Here is a 22,983-nt window from a genome sequence, read left to right as displayed (position 1 = left end):
TCTATAAGTCTATATATTATATAACCAAACTACTGTTATATGTAAAGTAAACAAGGTTTTCAAAATGTTTCAGAAGCTTTATTTAAAATTAAATTAAAATGCAGATCTTATCAGTTTAGTGTGATCCTTGCCCTTACTTTTCCTTGCTGAGCTTTCCAATGTCTGGTGGCACGTATGTGGATACTTTAAGCTGCACACAGACTTCTGAATGATCAGTCATTAACTAGCTGGCAGGAGGTCAGCGGCTGGAACCCCAGATCGGCAGCTGAGGTGAGTGGAGCTGGCGGCTGGTAGGGCTGAGCAGGGCTGGAGGCCTGGACCCTGTCTTGCAGGGGGCCTGCGCTGGAACTCCAACTGGAAGCAAGGTGAGTGGGGCTGCGGCGGGGACCCTGGCTGGCAAGGAGCCAGCAGCTGGAACCCCAGAGCAGCAACTGAGCGGCTCAGCCTGCCGCCGCTTTGGGGTTCTGGCCGCTGGCTCCTGCCAGCCAGGGTCTCAGCCCGCTGCCAGCCTGGGGGTCCTTCACCCAGGCCAGCAGTGGGCGCTGAGTGGGACCGGTGGTGGGACCCTGGCTGGCAGGAGCCAGCAGTGGAAATCCTAGAGCGGCCGTGGGCTGAGCAGCTCAGCCTGACGCCACGTGCCATCAAAAATTGGCTTGTGTGCCATTTTTGGCATGCATGCCATAGGTTGCCAACCCCTGTTCTACAGATTAGTGTGGTCACTTTTGTGGTTCTAGGAATAATCACTGTACATTAACTTTTTTCCGAGTCAGGAAATATATCATGTTCTATTTTTACCTTTCCCTCCCACTCAAGGACTTACAGTTTTTCAGCAAGTTGGCTGCACCAAAGCAAAGATGAATTTTTATTGGTTGTATCCCTACCTGACATAGGTGTCCCAATTTGAGACTGTGGTCTATTGAGCACAAGGATAAATGGTTAAAAAACCTGCATAAATGTCAACTATTCTTACATGAAACACTGCTAGTTCAAAGAAATATGAAGACTCACATTTGGTCTATCTGAACTCTCGTGCGACAATACAGTGAGTCTATGTTCAGACTGCTGGTGACACTGGAACCAGAGATGCTGGGGTGAGTTACTCTGTGGCTTGTCTTTATGAATGTGGTCTGCATATACTGAAATTGAGTGATCCTGCCTTGTGGGAGGGATAGCTCAGTGGTTTGAGCATTGGCCTGCCAAACCCAGGGTTGTGAGCTCAATCCTTGAGCTCACATTTGGGGATTTAGTAGGGGGTTAGACAAGATGACCTTCTGAGGTCCCTTCCAACCCTAATAATGATTTGCCCTAATATTTCAAGGCTAGGTCATAACTTGGACTAAGCACCTGTGATGGGGAGTAAATACCTGGGGTCTAGATACACAGACATTAGTAGCTGCTGAATGCTCATTTACTGTCCTAGCCCAGACCAAGGGAGGGGGCAGTAGGCAGGGAAGACTTATACCCTTCTGTGTCTAGTGGTACATGAGGCAACTCGTTTTTCCTATTGCTGTCAATCTGGAGTAAGGTGTTTGACTCTATCGTAAATTGTCTCCCCATGATGGCAGCATCCTTTTCAATTGTCCTGCCATAGGTCATTCCTTGTCCTCCACACCTTCTCTTCCTTCCAGGTGGAAACCAGTCTAAGATATACCTTGTTTTTCTGCCATGGGATGGCCTGATGACACAGAAGCCATCTCAATCTAATTACTGAGTCTGCAGTCTGCTGACTCGTGCAGCACAGCACTTTCACATTGGTCACACAATTTCTCCAATGAATTTGTCTCAAACAATACTGGTGACATGCATTCAGTTCCCTGTTGTGTTCTCCCACCAGCTGCCACATTCTGAGGTATACAGTAGTGTTGAAAGGGCAATAGTGTTGTATCGCCTCCTCTTCCAGATACTTGATAAATGGGTAAAGCATCCAAAAGCTTTACTGATTCTTGACTTCACTTCTTCAGCGAGCTGTCCGTTAACAGATATTGCACTTCCTTGATAGACAAAGTCATTCACTCCTTTGTACTCTTATCAATCCGCCTACATTAACAGCATTCTCTCCTATCTCCATGGCCTTGGTCTTCTGCTTACTGATACAAAGCCCCACTTTAGTAGCCTCTGCTTTTATACTCATAAAAAAATCTTTTCATTCCATCCAAGTTGGTAGCCAATATCACTAGATTATCTGCAAACTGAAGTCTCACAGCTCATGTCTTGCCCAAGCAATACCCATGTTCTTGGCAGCAGCCATCACTTTTCTCATCAGAGTCTATGACAATGCAGAAGAGAAGCGGGGGGTTGAACGCAACCTTGCCTTACACTAGAAACTATCTTAAACCATTTGGCATCTCTGCTTTGTGCCAGATGCAACACAAAGTTTTTATCAAATGTGACAAAGTTCTTCCTCTACTTTGGTGGGTCCTGCGCTTATTGGCGGATTTGCTCACCTCAGTGATCTTCCCCTCTGGTGGAACCCACAGTCTGAGTCAACTCCTCCTGTGTCTGATCAGGAGTTGGGAGGTTTGGGGGGAACCCGGGCCCACCCTCTACTCCGGGTTCCAGCCCAGGGCCCTGTGGATTGCAGCTGTCTATAGTGCCTCCTGTAACAGCTGCATGACAGCTACAACTCCATGGGCTACTTCCCCATGGCCTCCTCTAAACACCTTCTTTATCCTCACCACAGGACCTTCCTCCTGGTGTCTGATAATGCTTGTACTCCTCAATCCTCCAGCAGTTCACTCTCAGCTCCTTGCGCCTCTTGCTCCCAGCTCCTCACACGCGAATCTCACTGACTAACTGGGAGGCTTTTAACTAGTTCCAGCCAGCCCTTGATTGGCTTCAGGTGGCCCAATCAATGTAGCTCTCTCCACTGCCTTCTAGAACTATCTTAATTGGCCCCAGGTGTCTTGATTAACCTGGAGCAACTGCCATTTGGTTACCATGGTACTAGAGATTTGGTTAGCCTGAGGCTAACATACCTGTTCCTTACTACTTTACTGTAGCCATCTGGCCTTACCCCATCACACAAAGTAATAATCTTTGCTGGAATTCCCTATTGTCTCAGGATCTTCCAGAAGGCTTCTCTGTGTACACTATCAAATGCTTTCATAAAATCAAGTGGGCAGGAAATGGATGGTGTTTTGGCTATGTGCTCCTATGCACCAGTCAACAGAGCTGAGCCTGCATTGGGCGTGTCGTACTCTGCTGCTGGTAAAAACCATCCATCAGCAAATCACTGCTTCTGCAGAGGAAAGGGAAGCTGAGTGGGAACTGCACCTTATAGCAGTGTCTCTGAGATACTCCTGAAGTGGCGCAGCTAGGAGTCTAGGGGACCAGTAGGTCAAAGTGCACTAGGGAACTTTTAGTGTGTGGAAGAGTGGTGTCCACACGGACGGTTAGTGCATGGCATGCTAGTGAGCTGTAAATTTACATCCCAGCTTGCAATCAACTAAGTGTTCATCTAACAAGCCCTCAATCATCACCATCCCTTGCTCAAGGTATTCTTCTGCATTTGGGATAGGAGCAATTGAACTTCTCACAAGACAGATAAGGCTGAGTCCTGCTGTGACTAGGGGGTCTTCTGAGGCCTTTGGAGAGAGGTTCAGCCCTTGATGTACTAAAGGATTTAACTTCAAGTGCATGAGCAGTCCCATTGATTTCAATGAGATCACTCACATGCATAAAATGAAGCATATGTTTAATTGTTGGCAGAACCAAGGCCTTAAACTAGAATTGGTTCTTTCCCCCTTTCTTTGTTTCCTTCAGTAGTCCCTGTTTGTGTTTTTGGATCAAGTTTTCAGGTCCTCTTGTAACCCTGAGCATTAAAAGGCCAGTATGAATTTTGTAGCACTGTACTGGAATTCATTTCAGTGCTTCTCCACACTTTGTGAGATACTGTCTTTCAGGTGAATTACTGTATTTATCCTTGGAAACAAATTTAAAATTAAGATGAAAAAATTAGTGTGTAACTTGTAACTCTTCCATTGTGCCCACAGAACCTTCCCTTTTGCATTAAATAAATCATAAATATAATAATTCATCATCACTTGGAGTCTTTGAAGTAAGACTGGATGTCTGTTTAAAAGAACTGCCCAGAGGTTCTGCTAGAGTATTCACCTCTGCAGCAGGAAATAATAATTCCCTGCACTGCAGGAATCAGTGATGAGATTCTCTGGCTTGTGTTATACATGAGGTCAGACTAATTGATCTAACAGTCCCTTCTGGCCTTAACCTCTATTACATCTCTTTCAGCAAAACGATGTAAAGAACTGGCTAGTGTGAATGTTTACCAAGGCCCCCTAATTGACAAAATCATGATTGCAAGTCGAAGTGATTAAACAGGGTATAACTGAATTTGTTCAACAAACTATCAGAAGCCTGCATCCCAAGAAAGGGGGGAAAAATCACAGGCAGGAGTTGTAGACCAAGTTGGATGAGCAAGCATCTCAGAGAGGTGATTAAGAAAAAGCAGAAAGCCTACAAGGAGTGGAAGATGGGAGGGATTACCAAGGAAAGCTACCTTATTGAGGTCAGAACATGTAGGGATAAAGTGAGAAAGCCATGTAGAGTTGGACCTTGCAAAGGGAATTAAAACCAATAGTAAAAGCTTCTATAGTCATATAAATAAGAAGAAAACAAAGAAAGAAGTGGGACCGCTAAACACTGAGGATGGAATGGACGTTAAGGATAATCTAGGCACGGCCCAATATCTAAACAAATACTTTGCCTCAGTCTTTAATGAGGCTAATGAGGAGCTATGGGATAATGGTAGGATGACAAATGGGAATGAGGATATGGAGGTAGATATTACCACATCCGAGGTAGAAGCCAAACTCGAACAGCTTCATGGGACTAAACTGAGAGGCCCAGATAATCTTCATCCAAGAATATTAAAGGAATTGGCACATGAAATTACAAGACCATTAGCAAGAATTTTTAATGAATCTGTAAACTCAGGGGTTGTACCGTATGACTGGAGAATTGCTAACATAGTTCCTATTTTTAAGAAAAGGGGGAAAAAATGATCCGGATAACTACAGGCCTGTTAGTTTGACATCTGTAGTATGCAAGGTCTTAGAAAAAATTCTGAAGGAGAAAGTAGTTAAGGACATTGAGGTCAATGGTAATTGAGACAAAATGCAATGTGGTTTTACAAAAGGTAGATCGTGCCAAAACAACCTGATCTCCTTCTTTGAAAAGGTAACAGATTTCTTAGACAAAGGAAATGCAGTGGATCTAATTTACCTCAATTTCAGTAAGGCATTTGATACGGTCCACATGGGGAATTATTAGCTAAATTGGGAAAGATGGGGATCAATATGAAAATTGAAAGGTGGATAAGGAACTGGTTAAACGGGAGACTACAACAGGTCATACTGAAAGGTGAACTGTCAGGCTGGAGGGAGATTACTAGTGTAGTTCCTCAGGGATCGGTTTTGGGGCCAATCTTATTTAATCTTTTTATTACTGACTTTGGCACAAAAAGTGGGAATGTGCTAATAAAGTCTGCAGATGACACAAAGCTGGGAGGTATTGCCATTACAGAGAAGGACCGGGATATCATACAGGAAGATCTGGATGACCTTGTAAACTGGAGTAATAGTAATAGGATGAAGTTTAATAGTGAAAAGTGCAAGGTCATGCATTTAGGGATTAATAAGAAGAATTTTTGTTATAAGCTGGGGACGTATCAGTTGGAAATAACAGAGGAGGAGAAGGACCTCGGAGTATTGGTTGATCACAGAATGACTATGAGCCACCAATGTGATATGGCCATGAGAAAAGCTAATGCAGTCTTGGGATGCATCAGGCGTGGTATTTCCAGTAGAGATAAGGAGGTGTTAGTACAGTTATACAAGGCACTAGTAAGACCTCATCTGGAATACTGTGTGCAGTTCTGGTCTCTCATGCTTAAGAAGGATGAATTCAAACTGGAACAGGTACAGAGAAGGGCTACTAGGATGATCCGAGGAATGGAAAACCTATCTTCTGAAAGGAGACTCAGAGAGCTTGTCTTGTTTAGCCTAACCAAAAGAAGGCTGAGGGGAGATATGATTGCTCTCTATAAATATATCAGAGGGATAAATACCAGGGAGGGAGAGGAATTATTTAAGCTCAGTACCAATGTGGACACAAAAACAAATGGATATAAACTGGCCATCAGGAAGTTTAGACTTGAAATTAGATGAAGGTTTCTAACCATCAGAGGAGTGAAGTTCTGGAACAGCCTTCCAAGGGGAGTAGTGGGGGCAAAAGACATATCTGGCTTCAAGACTAAGCTTCAGAGGAGTAGCCGTGTTAGTCTGGATCTGTAAAAGCAACAAAGAATCCTGTGGCACCTTATAGACTAACAGACGTTTTGCAGCATGAGCTTTCGTGGGTGAATACTAAGCTTGGGTGAAGACTAAGCTTGATACATTTATGGAGGGGATGGTATGATGGGATAGCCTAATTTTGGCAATGAATTGATCTTTGACTATTAAATAAGCCCAATGGTCTGTGATGGGATGTTAGATGGGGCGGGATCTGAGTTACTACAGAGAATTCTTTCCTAGGTGTCTGGCTGGTCAGTCTTGCCCACATGCTCAGGGTTTAGTTGATCACCATATTTGGGGTCAGAAAGGAATTTTCCTCCAGAGCAGATTGGCAGAGGTCCTGGGGGTTTATCACCTTCCTCTGCAGCGTCGAGCACAGGTCACTTGCTGGAGGATTCTCTGCACCTTGAAGTCTTTAAACCACGATTTGAGGACTTCAATAGCTTAGACATAGGTTAGGGCGGTGGTTCCCAAACTTGTTCTGCCACTTGTGCAGGGAAAGTCCCTGGCAGGCCAGGCTGGTTTGTTTACCTGCCACATCCGCAAGTTCAGCCGATCGCAGCTCCCGGTGGCCGTGGTTCACCGCTCCAGGCCAATGGGAGTTGCTGGAAGCAGCGACCAGTATGTCCCTTGGCCCACACAGCTTCCAGCAGCTCCCATTGGCCTGGAGCGGTGAACCACAACCAGTGGGAGCTGCGATCGGCTGAACACAAACCGGCCCGGCCCGCCAGGGGCTTTCCCTACACAAGCAGAGGAACAAGTTTGGGAACCACTGGGTTAGGGGGTTGATACAGGAGTGGGTGGGTGAGATTCTGTGGCCTGCGTTGTGCAGGTCAGACTAAACAATCATAATGGTCCCTTCTGACCTTAAAGCCTGTGATTCTATGAAATGGAGTGACATTATTAAAATCAATTAGGTAATTAACTTTTTCCCCTTTATTTGCTCAGTTTGTAGATCTGGTCAAATCATACGCAAATATAAATGAGGAGTAATTGATTCAGTAAATTTAATTACATTGTTCAACAAATAATATCTCCATTGGCCCAGCTCTGGTCATAGACCCTGTAGTGCTAACAGCAAATGGCGTTTTCTCGTTAGCTCAAGTTACAAGGGCTGGTACTGTTGGAGCAGGACAATCTAAGCTCTATTCCTGCCATTATCATGAAGTTCCAATGGCCATAGTATGCAGCATAATGATGAAAGTTGTGTTCCAAGAAGCCACAGGTGGGATAGATAGAGAGGGCCTCAGCTGGTGTCCTACTATTATTTATAATCAGTGTAGCATCTAGGGGCCCTACTTACAGACCAGTAGTGGTAGGCACTGTACAAACACAGAACACACAGTTCTGGAATGGATCTAATTCTATCGAGCTCATTAAAGCTATAGTGGAACTCTGGGTCAGTATGTTAAAGAAAAGAGAGAGCCTTTCACATGTTTACCTCTGGGTAGAACGGAAATCCGCCGGGACACTTCATCTTCCTCACTCATCCAGCTGTCAGTCTCAGACTCCTGACTGTCTGTTCTAAGGCTGCTCTCACACCTGGAGTATTTCTGTGATCTGTAAAGCAACATTCAGTTAACATTCTAGTTGGGAGTGGGAGCCACCACTACAGTGAAGGCTGCATAAGTGTTTGAGTTCTAAGCTCCTTTTTAAACCACTCAGCACTTTCACTAACTTTCCGTTTTCAGGCACTGGCATGACTTTTGGATGTCACAAGTCCCCTGCAGCAAAGGGTCCCTTTGTCTGTAGCAGTGTCTGTAAATTCAGCAGCTAACAGTATCTGCTGTTAACTTTATGGAGCTTAATTTTAAAAGGCTTAGGAGACCTTATATGTAAATCCAAACAACTCTTAACAACAGTTAAAGCATGGTAAAGTTATGAGCAACTGAAAATAGAGTCTTATAATAGAAGAAGTGTTAACCTAACTTAGCTAATAGGCAGAGCTGGTAGGGCTTCCTAAAATAAATATCCCCCAGAGTGTTTTACAGCATGGAACAGAGATAGCCATGAATAGAAAGTCCTAATCCAAACACTGCTTAACTTTGGAAAGTCTGGATCTGAATCCGAACTTTGAGGCTACTTTTAACTCTTCAATGGGCCAAACCAAAACCCCAGATCTAAAATCACACTAAACTTTGGGAAAGTTTGAATCCAGATCCACACTTTTAGCTGGAACCCATTTCCAATGTAAATGGTGTATTCTCTGTACGTTGAAGCCTTTAAATCATGCTGTGAGGACTTCAGTAACTCAGCCAGAGGTTATGGGTCTATTTCAGGAGTGGGTGAGGGTCTGTAGCCTGCAATGTGCAGGTGGTTAGCCTAGATGATCATGATGGTCCCTTCTGGCTTTAAAGTCTATGAGTCTAGTATAGAATTAAACATAAGAAACGTTAGCTCATCTTGAACTACAACAGTCCACAATGAAAGGGCACTAGCAGGTCACAGCATGGTCACATTCTCACCTCTTAACTATACAAAGACCAATGCCAGATACAAGTATTTGTCTTCTTTATCATAGCTGTTAATTTCAAACAGAAAAACACAATTCCTATGCCTTTAAGTGCAAGAAAATCACACACAATGTCTTTCTCTGCTTCTATGAGGGATGGACCCCCTACTGATCTTGTGGAAAACACAACCTACCAAACTTTCTACCAAAATTGCAGCTACATACTTCTGACAGTTATGAAAATGGCTGATTAACATTTTCTTTTCCAGTTCACATCCATGTGTGTCTGCTGGAAAGTGGGGCCAACTATTTATTCAACCATATGAACTCATTTTTCCGTTTGTGAATTATCCCCAAATAGACTTTGATCTTTCTGGTTTTGTTTGTCATTTGATGAATGACTTATATCAATGGGCTGCTCAGATGAACTAATTCATTATTCATGATCTCTGTCCAGGGGCGGCTCTAGAAATTAGGCTGCCCCAGGCAGCGCAGAGCGCTGCGCCGCCCTTCCTCGGTCCCGCGGCGGGTCCCGTCTTCCCGCGGCTCCGGTTGAGCTCCCGCGGCAGGTCCACCGGAGCCCCGGGACCAGCGGACCTGCCGCGGGCACGGCTGCGGACGGTTCGCAGGTCCGGCGGCTCCGCTTGAGCTGCCGCAGTCATGCCTGCGGGAGGTCCAGCCGAGCCGCGGGACGAGCCCCCCTCCGCAGTCGTGCCTGCGGCAGGTCCGGTCGTCCGCGGCTCCGGTGGACCTCCCGCAGGCATGACTGCGGCAGGTCCACCGGCCCAGCCTGCCGCCCCCTAGATTTGGCCGCCCTAGGCAACAGCTTGCTTTGCTGGTGCCTAGAGCCGCCCCTGTCTCTGTCATGGGGAACTGTTTCTGATCACAGATTCGATGACTTCCAAGGTAGAGCCAAGCAGAACCAGGGACACCCAGCAATGTCAATGGCAGCTGAGGGTGCTGAGCATGAAAATCTGACCACCTGGTGCTGCACACACAACATAAATCTTAAGATGATTTTTGTAAGAGTACAATATGCCTTGATGTCCTTGTCCAAAATTCCCCCTCCCGTCACTGTTGGGGAGGGGGTCTTGTTGGCATCCCTATTCCAGAGGTAGCTGCATTTCAAAAGTGCTGAATAATTATAGCTTGGGACTCACTATGGGATGGATGGTGCTATATATATCTATGATATTAGGATTGCTCAAAGAAATAGAAGAACAAACTGGCCATGCAGTACATTGTCATGAATTTTTATGTGCTGGAAAGACTGACCTGTCTGCATTTGCCTCATACTCCAGTTCAGTTGATTGACTTTGCAGGGGTGAACCGCATTTACTTTCTGAATCCTGTGGAAACAAAATAAAACCATAATGAAAAATTAATAGGAGGAAGTATCAAGAATATCATTAATTTTATTGATAAATTTACTTCTTATCTGACAAAAACATGTCCCTTGTCAAAGCCAGAAAAGGAAAATGGAAAGTTTCCCGGTCAAAGATACATGCGCAAATCTCAATTCAGCATTGCAGGACCTACTCAGCGTAAAAAGTCTCTTCAGCTGTATTTGCAAGCTCCACAATAATCCAGACATCTCTGTACAAGTGCACATCCTAGCATGCATCATTGAGATCTGGAGGGATCCATATAAATTATTCCTCTCTGCTCTCACAATGAGAGTACAGTCACTTACAGGATTTACGATCCACGGCATGCTCTCTGTCTACCATGTACTATATTAACTGGCAGCAGGAAGCACCATTGGATGAGCATGAACTACTGGCAATAACTTGCTTTTTATCCCAGGCACAACAATGCCCGCTGTTAGTGGCACGGAGCAGCTGGCCTATGGAAGGAACACTTGACTGGCAGAGAAAGCAGACACTTGATTGCTCTCCAGACGGAGGAGAGAGCTTGCGTATCAGTGGCTGATTGTACAGTTCCAGAGTGATAATTGGGTTCTGCATTTAGATTATGATACAGAACATCTGCCTTTATCATATGCAAATTGCTCCTTCTCAATTGTAACGAATGAGAGATATTTACTTAGATTTCAGTTCAGGATGGATTTATTCTCATTCTTTCCCTAATTTGTATTTCAGATGCAATCAGAAAACCATCTTTGCATGTTACAAAGTATAAACTGTTGAATCCCCAAAAGTACCTCTACAAAAGTCACCATTTCTGTCTTATTGCCATATATTCAGGCTTACTTTCCCCCATCAAAAATGCAAAAGAAGCATGAATTCAGTAATCCAATTTCTACACCTACGGACCAAATTGAGTGGAGAAAGCCATGGGGATTTTTTTTGGTCTGTTAGCAGAAAGAAGATATTTTGCTTTGCTCCTTTATTCATCCATTTGTCAGTTTCCAAAGCTACCCGTTGGGAGCAAATGGCAGCAGTGGTTTTGAAAGTAAAGCATATACACTACCTGCTTGAAGGAGACTGGGCTCAAGACATGCTGAAAATAACCAAGAATAAGACATAAGTTTTAGGCTCCCATTCAGCAAAGAACTTAAATGTGGGTTGAATGCTAAGCATGTGCTTTGCTGAGAAGGGAGGGACTTAACCATATGCTTAAAATTAAACAAGAGTTTTAATATATTGCTAATTGAGGATTTTATTTTATTTTGGGGCATACTTATTTGCTAGATCATACACACAGCATAAGTGTGAGTCTGTATTTTAGCGATCTTGGACAGTTAAGTTCCAATCTTCATTCTAATCCCTTGCTCAAAACTTTGTCAAACAAATTCCTCCCACCCTGAAATTTTCTCAGCTCGATTCAACTCAAAGATACCTTTTTATTTTTTTTTAAATATGAATGAAATTGGTTGAGCTATTTTTTTTAATCATTTGAACATGAAAAGCATTACATTTTGGTCATATTTTTTATCAGCAATTTTACAGTTGTATAACTAAAAAATGGCTGAAGCTACAAAACTTGGCATATTTGGTAGACCTTGCTGAGGCTTAGATACCAACAGGGGCGGCTCCAGGCACCAGCGCTCCAAGTGCATGCCTGGGGCAGCAAGCCGCGGGGGGCGCTCTGCCGGTCGCCGCTAGGGTGGCAGGCAGGGTGCCTTCGGAGGCTTGCCTGTGGAGGGTCTGCGGGACCAGCGGACCCTCCGTGCTTGGGGCGGCAAAATGTCTAGAGCCGCCCCTGGATACCAAACTAAGTTTTAGGAAGTTAAGTTTAGTTGTTTCAAAGGCAGCAATTGGAGGTCAGTAAGGTGCAACTTTTTAATATGTATTTCATAAAAAAATGATGTTAAAAGAATGTTAAGGTTACAAAGTCAAACATTCAGAAGTTAGGAAATGCCAGAATAAAGGTTGTCTATGCAATCTGAATTCAGCCCCCTTGTGTATCTGTGTTATGAGACAGTCTTTAATTACAGGATCACATACTATGTTTTTTCCATATGATCCCTGCCTCAACCCGGAGCTAACAGTTCTGCCTATAATAGCCCATTCCCTTCAGCATGGTTTATTGCTTTATTAGAATATGATCCTCCCCAGAGCGGTGGCCCATTAACTGATTTCTCTTCATTTCCCCAAATGCCACTGAGACACATGTAAACAGGTCACCAGGTAATGTCTAGAAATTCCTCTCAGGCTTCACCTTGCTGCACATCTGGCTGGATTCCTCTTCCCCTCCTCTGAAAGTGAATGAGTGCTCGGCTTCTAGGTTTCCCTCGCTACCTTGTTCATCTGAACGCAAGAGAGTGAGAGCAAAGAAAAAGGTCTTTAGAATCTGAAAGGCACGTTCCTCCTCTTCTGTGCAGTGTGACACCGGCAGCTGGGCCATCAGCAGAGAGCTATAGAAGCAGGCACTAGCTGTAAACGCCCCAGGCTCCGGACAAGTGAGCTTCTGGCTCCTCCAGCTAGCACATACAGAGTGCAGTCCTACCCGCACTGATGTCAATGGAAGTTTTGCCAGGGACTTTGTGGGAGCAGAATTTCCCCCAGGCTGTGTATCTGGCAGCTCTTCCCCAGCTGCCCCACTTATCCCAACTCCCACACTGGAGACAAGAGGGGAACAGGTCACCTCTTCCTTCCAGGTCAGCACCTAATGCAGCTTCCGAGCCCTGTGGAGAAGAGACTTTTAATGTGACTTGTAGCCCTCAGCCTGACGCTCAAAAGGACCGGAAAAGGGGGGTGGGGACAGAAACCAGCTGCTCCCCATATCTGACTCCAATTCACAGGGGTCACCTGGGGGCCATGTCCCTCATGATCAGCCTAGCCTGATGGACCCCCGTCCCCATCCGTCCTGCCTCATTCCTCAACTGCCGTCAACTGTCACACCCTCTGGTAGAACCTTCTCCCTCGGTCTCTGTGACATCGCTGGCTGGCACCCCCCAGCACCCAGCCTGGGTGAGAAACTCTCCCTACACGGCACACCGGCAGTACAGTCTGGGCAGCATTAGGGGAAGGATGGGCCAGCGCTTAGAGTGCAAGCAAGTCAGAGCAGAGAATCAGGGGCAGTGGGCCCAATTTTACTCTCATTTACAGTGGTGTAAAGCAGGAGCGACTCCTTTGAAGTCAATGGAGCTATACTGATGTCGCTGAGAGGAGAGTCGAGCCCAAGCACACTAACTGCCCACTTTGAACATGCATGGAGTGGGTCGCGCTAATGCTTACCCGACTGGGCTGTTGTGCTCTGGAGGGAAGAAGTATCACGCTGGCTGCCTGAATAAGCCCAATGCAATGCCGCGCTTCGGCAGACAGTGAGCTGAACGGTGCCTTCTGCCTTGCGTAAGAGGTCGATCACCGTATTGCGCGTCAAACCAGACATTAAATCTCCATTCACCTGGAAAGCACACAAAGACAAATGCCTTTACAGCCCTGGAGCAGAAGGGTTTCATATCGCACACTGGCACGGAGCACGTGTGCACACCTCCCCTGCAGCTCAGTTGGCTCTGATTGTCCGCATCCCCTTCACTGTTAATAACTCAGTAGAACCTCTCTCCTAGGTAGGCCTGTGTACAGAGCCGTACCACCAGACAGCCACCACCCTCTAGGAACTGACACATTTTTTATCAGCAATTTTACAGTTTTGCCCCTTTATCCAATGGAAAGAAGAGAGAAAGGGAGCTGTGGGGATGAAATATGAACAAGAACAAATTTGGTGATTTGGGATTTTTTCAGCTTTTTGTTAAAAAGAGAGGAAAATCTGGGGAAGAAAAACAAAACAAAATCTGCAAACGTTCAGTCTGGAGCAAGAGGCCATTTTCTGCTGGAAATGCGTGACCAGCTCTTCAGCGACCCACCTCCTGCGCTCCCTGAGGTGCCCTCCTGCATCCCTCCCAATCTTCCTGGCAGTCAGCCCCAGCCCACACAGGAGTCCCCCTCATTCTTGACTCCTCTGTCCTCCAGATTGCTCCCTCTGTGAAATCCCCACCATCTCCTCCCTCCTCCCCACATTTTCCATCCCCAGCCCTGCTCCCCCCCATTCTCCCCCACCCCCAAAAGCCTGGCACTAAGCAGGGGGAGGAGGGAGGGGAGAAGGGAGGAGAAACTACAGCTCCTGCCAGTGCTGCCCCTCCTGGCATGGCCAGACTTCTGCTCTGCAGTCACTCAGCCAAGACTGGGGTGGAGAGGGCTAGAAGCCAAGGCAGGCAGGGAGTTGAGCTGTGCAGAGAGAAGCCCCAGCAGGGGACAGAGTGACTCCTACAGGCAGCAGGCTACACTGCAGCTGCCTCCCACCTACCTGAGCCCAAGGACATGTAGCTCCACAAAGCAGCTTCAGACTTTCCTCTTTGCCTCACTCCACTGCCTGTCCACCCTCCCCCCCCCTCCGCGACTCTTCCTGCAGCCAGCCAGAAGTTAGAGAGGACACAGATACCACAACTGCCTCATAGGCTGGAAGTTGTGAAGGGCAATGTATCTCCCCTTCCCCACAATTCTGCCCATGCCCATCTCTCTGGTATCTGGATCTCTGTCAGCCTGACTGTTTAATTAGCTATTATCATTACAACAGCTGGCATGTGCAGTCTCTGCAGAGAGTTGCTCAGCATTTTGGTCTGGGGTTTTGCTGTCTCAAGCTAATTCATTAACAGAAGCCACTACAGAGAGGCCAGCTGATCTGAGTCACGTCAGAAGCAGGCCAACCCTTTTCTAGAAACTAGTGGCCTAACGCAGGCAATAGCACAGATACGCCCCCTTTGCAGTAACTGGTGCCTGCCCTTATGGGAAGCACTATGCCTAGGAGTGGGGATCTGCAGGGTTTTGTAGATGAGGAAGCTCTGCTGCAGCCAGGCTAGCATCCCCCAACCCCCAAGAGCCTTCCCAAACTTTTGACATTTGCCCAGGCAGGTGGCAAGTCACGGGAACCCCCATTATGATTTGATTACAGTGATCATGTCCAGTGTTTGGTTATGATTGCACAGCATAACACAAACTCTCCCTAAACTTCCAGGGCAAATCTAGACCAAAGCAGCGAGGCCAAATGTTACCTTTAGTAAGATGTCACCCACTTGAAGCCTCCCGTCGAGATCAGCGATACTTCCTGGGCTGATGGCTTTAATTAGGATAGCCCGGCCATTTCTGCCACCTACCAGTGCAAATCCCAGGCTCCCGTTGGCTGTTTTCTCCAGCTCAATCTTAATGATGCAGTCCTGCAACACAGAAGGTCTCTGTTCAAAATGGAGCTAAGTCAGGAGCCAAATGAACTGACAGTGATCGTGACTGGAAATTTCTAATGTGCCCTTCACCCTACAGGATACCAATGGGCTTTACAATTTTCACTCGATGATGGTATAAATTATAGGGCAAATTCTTCTCTTGCATAGACACACAAAGGGACTTAAATGGCAGCTGCACACAAGTACCAAAGAGATGGTATGATAGATATTTCCATTAAAAATAAACTTATTAAAAACAATGAAAGTGTCTTGAGGGGAAAGCCCACCCACATAAACCCTTCAAAGCAAAAAAATGTCAAGTTCAAGTGTCCTTCTTTACAAGGTCAAATTTCACTGATGGGTAAGTCACATATACCTCCAACATGTACAGTAACACAATCCACAGCCTCTCCACTGGACTATAATGCAAAACCTTAGCCTCAGCAACACCACTATTCATGTCTGTTAGGCATTTGTGCACCGGTAGATAGTATGGTGAGTTACTTTCACAGGCAAAAGTTTGAGGTCAGAGTTAAGGTTTTGGCAGACAAACTTATATCAAGTGCAATGCCCTGGAAATGTTTAAATTTTGTCTCTGAAAAATATGTAGAGTACATTGATAATGAGGCACATTCTCTAACACTTGTGGCAATCTGTTCCACTCCAAAAGACAAAGAATTGCTCTTCAGAAATATTTGAATGAGCTACCTGGATACAGATGATGATGATGCAGGAGATGAGATTGAGATGATGTAGGAGAATCCAGTGATTGAGGTGGGGAGCGGTAGGAGGAAAGCTTCATCAGAAGCAGGGAAGTCATTCCAATTTCCCCTTGAGTTTGGTGGTTGAATTTTAACAAGAGGCTCCCAGAAGCCTCCTCCAGCAAACCACCAGCTGCATGACACTAGCAAATACATTGCCATAAAAATTCCACCCCCAAAATGGGCAGTTTTAATTCCAAACCACTTTGCAGCCCTGATATTTTTGCAGAAATGAGTATCTGCAGTAAGACGTGGGAAATGTTGTACATTTCAGTGGGAAGACTGATTTTCCTGTAAATACACGTCTAATCTGGAAATTCAAAATTTCAAACACGTCACCTCTTCTGCTGGCAAGTCAGACTATATTTTTAAGATAAAGCCATTTTGGATAAAAAATATTTGTAAAATTCCACAGGTTTATCACACACTGGACCAATTTAACAATCTCATAATGACATACAGAAATCTCACGTTCCAAGGAGTTCTGGGGACTCTCACATTGTGAAAGTGTTTCACAGCTCTAGTTACATTCATTTCCGCAGAATTCCCAGCTGTGCCGTTAGATCTCTAGTGTCTGTGCCATTTTCCTTCTCTGTTCGGGCTCGATCCTGTGAGGAGCTGGAAACACTAAACTCCTTGTGAGTGCTCCCAAGAGGGCACTGTGTATGATCAGGGTTTTTTATACTACGGAGCCAGTAATATAGCAATATTACACATACACAAACAGCAGTAGAGGGACCCAGTCCTGTGAGTGGTTCAGCACCTTCAAGCCAGTTATCGCTCTGCACCTCACAAGCTATGGCCCTCATGGAATATGCTTACACTTGCAATGGAACAGAAGATAAAGCAAATACATTCAGTGTCACTGTAGAAAATCCCACTGCCAAAATCTGTATCGAGATCCTTCTGCTCAGCAGGCTGCCTTTCACTTAATAAAACGATGACTTACCTCATAATCTGCTGAGTCAGATGTGCTTTGCTCAACCCAACCACTTTCTTCCTCCGGGTGCTTTGCTGTGAGAAAACAGGATGGGTTCTTACAAAGCTGGATTAGTGGTACGTTTTACAGTGTAACACTGGACATCACACTACTATTAGACATAACGCAAGTTATTTTTGTTTTCACAAGCAAAAGACCACCACCAAAAACTCACTCTGCACTTACACGGTTTGCTTGTTCAGTTCCACTTCTTGGGCTGTTAACTGAACCCTGTGCCTGTCCTCTACTGTCCTTTTACCTCCCACATAGCAGTTTCCCAAGCAACCCTTAAAGCTGCACGTCACAGGGTCGGAAACATCAGTTGGACAACTGATAATGTACAAAAATGTTCTCTGATACTCCAGGGGAGGCCATTTTGCTTACTAATAATTAATCTTTTCCATTCACAGCCAGAAGCACCTGCAGATTTTCTTTTTCTTTGAAAGAGATGGCATGAAACATTACAAAGCCAGATTGAGAAATGCAAAGTAATTTCCTTACTATGTTGATGGGGTAGATGTTGTTCTTGGAGACTCACGTTTTCATTTGAAAGAGATACTTTGACTTCCTCTGGCTCAGCAGGTGGCTCTAAAAACAAGCGTGTAGATTTGCTATAGCTGATTGGCGCCCTGCTAAATTTAATGTATGTGAGAGAGTGCGGACTAAGGTTTAGATTAGCCAACTAGTTGCCAGGACTCCTGGATTCTAATCTCAGCTCCAGTACTCACTCACTGTATGACCCTGGATGAGACACTTGGGGTATGTCTATAATGCAATGAAAAACCCTTGGCTGGCCTGTTCCAACCAACTCAGGCTTGCATGGGGCTTGGGCTGCAGGGTTGTTTCACTGCAGTATAGACTTCCAGGCGCAGGCTGAAGCCTGGGCTCTGGGACTCTGCGAGATGGGAGGGTCCCAGAGCTCCGGCTCCAGCCAGGGGTCTCTAGTTGCTGTGTAGACATAGAGTCCCTGTCCTGTGCTTAAGTTTCTTCATTTGCACAGTGGTATAATTAATACTTGCATAACTCATGAGTATGTCATGCAGTTTAATCACCATAATTAATGTTTTTAAAATGCTGACAACAAGCACAGGGCAAAGTTAATGTTATCTTTGGTGAGTGCGGTCAAGTCGGGTCAATTTGCTAAGGGAATGAATAGTATGTTTGTGAGTGTATACGTGAAAAGGCAATGTATGTAGATAAATAGCTTTACAGTACACTATATTTCCTGAAAAACAACGAGGAGTCCTTGTGGCACCTTAGAGACTAAAAAATGTATTTGGGCATAAGCTTTTGTGGGCTAAAACCCACTTCATCAGATGCACTGAGTGGCAAATACAGTAGGCAGGTATAAATACACAGGCCAGTCCTCGCTTACAGACAGCCCCCAAACCTGAAGCAAATACTCACCAGCATCTACACACCACACAAAAAAAACATTAACCCAGGAACCAGTCCCTGCAACAAACCCCGTTGCCAACTCTGTCCACATATCTGTTCAAAGGATTCCATCACAGGACCTAACCACATCAGCCACACCATCAGGGGCTTGTTCACTAGCACATCTACCAACGTGCTATATGCCATCATGTGCCAGCAATGCCCCTCTGCAGGTACACTGGCCAAACCGGACATCTCTACGCAAAAGAATAAATGGACACAAATCAGACCTCCAGATTTATAACATTAAAAAACCAGTAGGAGAACACTTCAATCTCTCTGGACACTGAACAACAGGCCTAAAGTTGGCAATTCTTCAACAAAAAAACTTCAGAAACAGACTCCAATGAGAAATTTAGAATTGGAATTAATTTGCAAACTGGACATCATCAAATTAGGCCTGAACAAAGACTGGGACTGGATGGGTCACTGCAAAAACTAATTTTCCTCTGCTGATACTCACACCTTCTTGTCAACTGTTTGCATTGGCCTCATTAGCACTACAAAAGTGATTTTCCCTCCCTAGGTATTCACCCCTTCTTGTCAACTGTTGAGAATAGGCCACATCCACCTTAATTGAATTGAATTGTTAGCAGTGACCCCCACACTTGGTAAGGCAACTCCCATCTTTTCATGTGCTGTGTATTTATACCTGCCTACTGTATTTTCCACTCCCTGCACCTGATGAAGTGGGTTTTAGCCCACGAAAGCTTATGCACAAATAAATTTGTTAGTCTCTAAGGTGTCACAAGGACTCCTCGTTGTTTTTCCTGACACAGACTAACACGGCTACCGCTCTGAAAACTATATTTCCTGTTCCTTTCTGGCTTTGAGTTTTGCATTATTATCCCTTAGCAACTTTCACTGGCTTCACTATGTGGATTTTTTTATGTTTGAATTATATAAGCAATAAATGTTCTATTGTGTTATTATGGAACTCAAATAATGTAAATTACTACATTCATAGGCCAGAAGGGACCACTATGATAATCTAATAGACATCCTTATAACACAGGCTATAGGACTTCCCTGTATAAATTCCTGTTTGAAATACAGCAGATCTTTAAGGAAAAACATACAATCTTCATTTAAAATTTTTCTCTGATAGAGAATCCACCACATTCTGAGGTAAATTGTTCCAGGAGTTCCAATTCTTCGCACTGTTAAAAAATTGCATATTATTTCTAATCTGAATTTTTCTAGCTTTAACTTCCAGTCATTGGATTTTTTACACTTCTGGCTGCTCGATTGAAGAGCCTTTTATTATCAGCTTTTTGTTGTTCATGTAGGTACTTATAGACTGACCAAGTCACCATTGAACCTTCTCTTTGTTAATCTAAAGAGATTGAGCTCCTGAAGGCTATTGTTATAAGGCATGGGTTTCCCCCGGAATCCTTTAATCATTCTCATGGCTCTTCTCTGAACCTTCTGCAATTTACCAATATCCTTCTTGCATTGTGGCCACCATCACTGGACACCAGTGGTCGCACCAGGGCCAAATACAGAGGTAATAAAACCTCCCTACTTCTTCTCAAGATTCCCCTGTTTATACATCCAAGGATTGTATTAGCTTTTTTGGCCATGGTGTTGCATATAAGGAAGGTGTTACCTTGTCAACACAATAAATGCACTGAGAAGCAAATTATTATTATTTTTAAAAGGGCTTTCCTAAAAAGAATCATTTGGGATTATAAAAAGAATATGTAATCAAGGAGATGAAATTTACTGCGCCTTTGTGTCGCTTATCATCACAATAATACATCTATGGAAAGAGAATAACTGGTTTTGAAAGGGTCCTGGGAAAATTCATGGAAAGCTAGAGTCTCACTAAGATGAATGAAATATGGGCTGGTGAGACATTTTGGTCCAGAAGTGACTTTTTCAGGCCTTCCTCATATGGATAAAGATTTCAGGTAGCCAATCAGGCATCAGAAACATCATCACTTGACTTAGGCCTCATCTACATTCAGGTTTTGCACCAATTTAACTAAAACAGTTGAAAACCAGATTTAGTTACATCCATGCAACCCCCTAGTGCAGATGCAATTATAGTGCTAAAAAAGGATTTATAACAGCACAGTTTGTTTCTTTTTTTCTATCAGTGTGGTTACACTGGTGCAGTGTAGACAGGGCCTTAGATGACCAATCACATTGTGCAACAGTGAAGTATGGCTAGAAAATAGTCAAAACAGTCTTAGTGAATCGTTTGCAATCAACCCAGAGACTAAAATATGTTTGCAGAAAACTTCCATCCAATCTGTCTGAACAATGAACAAATTCACCAAAATCTGAGCATGGAGAATTCAAACATGGGTTAAATTCCCTGAACAAATTATTCTTGGCCAATAGTTCACCAAGTTCTTTTGGTAAAGTGCTGTGTAATTCTGTTCTCATCGTGGGTATGATTTTAGTAGAAATAATAAATTAAAAGTGGTAATTTATCCATTGCATATTTTAAAACACAAAGTATCAACATAGACATGTGGTTAGTAAGATGAAGGCAGCTGGGAGATTAAGGGAGTTCACCAGCGAAGGAATGCAGGTAACTAGGGTTGTTGTTTTCCTTCCCTTAACTTGCAGATACTCTACAAGGAAGAAGTCACACTAGGAGGAAAATGGTGTGCCGCTAACACCACTGCTAGCTCTTCCTTTGCCTGCAGGGGGGGCCTGGCCAAACAGGTGTCCTCCTGACCCTGGCAGCTTCTATCCAGGTCCTTGTCTTGACTTGCTGGGAATACGGCCTGCATGTCCCTGCCAATGAAAGCCAGGCATGAGGAACCACCTGGTGTGAGAGGTGTCTATTGCTGGAGTCCCTCAGGAAGCAGGTAAGGGAGCTGCAGGAGGAGATGGTACATCCGCGTAGCATCCAGGAGCATGAGATGTCCTGGATGGAGGATGTTAGCTGACTACAGATTGCTACAGCAGCACCAGAGAAGGAAGGCGCCTCTGCTGGAAGGAGACTGGATGCCGGCAGCCTCAGGCAGTAGACAGTGCTCCACCCCCATCCAGGTTCCCCATCCTTTGCAGTCAAGAACCAATATGCTGTTCTGGCAATAGGCAGTGAAGGGCAGACCCCAATGGCTGAAGAGAAGGTGCCACCTGCCCCCAAAGCTAAGAGGGTCATGGCCATCAGACCCAAGAGGAGGAGGTATAGGGTGCTTGTGGTCTGTGACTCCCTTCTGAGGGGGCTGGAGATATCCATCTGCTGACCTGACACGAAGTCCCAGGAAGTCTGCTGCCTGCCTGGAGTCCACGTACAAGACATTATGGAAAGGTTATTGAGACTCTGATCCACTGATCCTGGAAACATTATCCCACTAACCAGTGCCCCATGCTGCTTATCGACATGGGCACTAAAAAAACTGCCAGGTACGACCCTGAGCAGATCAGCAGTGACTACAGGGCTCTGAGGGTGAGACTGAAGGAGTTGGGGGTGAGGCTATGATCTCGTCCATCCTCTCAGTTGAGGGTAAGGGCCTAGGCAGGAGCACACGTCCTGAAGATGAATGCATGGCTGTGGAGATGGTGTCGACAGGTGGGCTTTGGCTTCTTGACCATGTGATGCTGGGAAGAGATAGAGTCCACCTGACTAAGAAGGGGATTAGCATCTTTTGACACCAACTTGCCAACCTTGTGAGGAAGGCTTTAAACTAGGTTCAAAGGGGGGCAGATAAACCCATAGATAAGCATAAAGAGGCGACTTTAATAAAGGGTTAGATGTTGGGAGTGGGAGCAGAAATTTTTTTTACAATAGAAGTCATGAGAGCAATAACAAGGAAATCATTGGGGGACTCTGCTCAACATCTTAGATGTCTATATACAAATACAAGGAGCATGTGGAATACACAGGAAGAACTGGAAGTATTAGTACACAAGCTAAATTATGACTTATTTGGCATCACAGAGACTTGGGGAATAAATCTTATGACAGGAATATTGGCATAGAGGGGTATAGTTTGTTCAGGAAGGACAGGCAGGGAAAAAGCGAGGAGGTGTTGCATTGTACACCAAAAATATATTAACACTTGTTCTGAGGTCCAGCAAGAGGGGAGAGGCAGAGCAGTTGAAAGTCTCGGGGTAAAGATAAAAGGGTAAAAAAGAGGGGTGTCGTCATGGTAGGGGTCTCCTATACACCATCAAATCAGGAAGAGGAGGTGGATGAGGCATTTCTAAAACAACCGCAATATCCAAAGCACAAGACCTGCTAGTAATGGGGGACTTCAGCTTCCCAGACATCAGTTGGAAAAGTTATAGAGCAAAATACAAATTTTCCAGTAAGTTCTTGGAAGCTATTAGGGACAATTTTTTTATTCAGAAAGTGGAGGAAGTAGCCAGGGGGACAGCCATTTTAGACTTGCTTCAGACCAACAGTGGAATTGGTTGCAAATCTGAAGGTGGAAGGCAATTTGGGTGAAATT

The 22,983-nt window shown here is 44.9% G+C and overlaps 1 protein-coding gene and 1 long non-coding RNA gene across 2 annotated transcripts in view; one reads left to right on the top strand and one right to left on the bottom strand.

The window, feature by feature from the left end:
• The window catches only part of FRMPD2 (FERM and PDZ domain containing 2), a 107,985-nt gene that overhangs the window by 18,586 nt on the left and 66,416 nt on the right, over nt 1-22,983 (bottom strand). The window contains exons 26-33 of the mRNA XM_039547739.1: nt 17,099-17,163; nt 15,221-15,382; nt 13,407-13,575; nt 12,814-12,867; nt 12,388-12,476; nt 11,197-11,226; nt 10,039-10,112; nt 7,753-7,871 (exon numbers count right to left, since the gene is read on the bottom strand). Of these exons, the coding sequence (XP_039403673.1) occupies nt 7,753-7,871; nt 10,039-10,112; nt 11,197-11,226; nt 12,388-12,476; nt 12,814-12,867; nt 13,407-13,575; nt 15,221-15,382; nt 17,099-17,163 (762 nt within the window). The remainder of the gene's footprint in view (nt 1-7,752; nt 7,872-10,038; nt 10,113-11,196; nt 11,227-12,387; nt 12,477-12,813; nt 12,868-13,406; nt 13,576-15,220; nt 15,383-17,098; nt 17,164-22,983) is intronic.
• Nucleotides 13,838-15,648, top strand: LOC120369329. The gene is made up of 2 exons (XR_005583080.1): nt 13,838-14,052; nt 15,184-15,648. It is a non-coding gene; the product is annotated as an uncharacterized LOC120369329 (long non-coding RNA).

Source organism: Mauremys reevesii, linkage group 7, assembly GCF_016161935.1.
Source record: "Mauremys reevesii isolate NIE-2019 linkage group 7, ASM1616193v1, whole genome shotgun sequence".
In the NCBI taxonomy this organism is placed as follows: Eukaryota; Metazoa; Chordata; order Testudines; family Geoemydidae; genus Mauremys; species Mauremys reevesii.
This window is presented reverse-complemented; position numbering and strand designations above follow the sequence as displayed.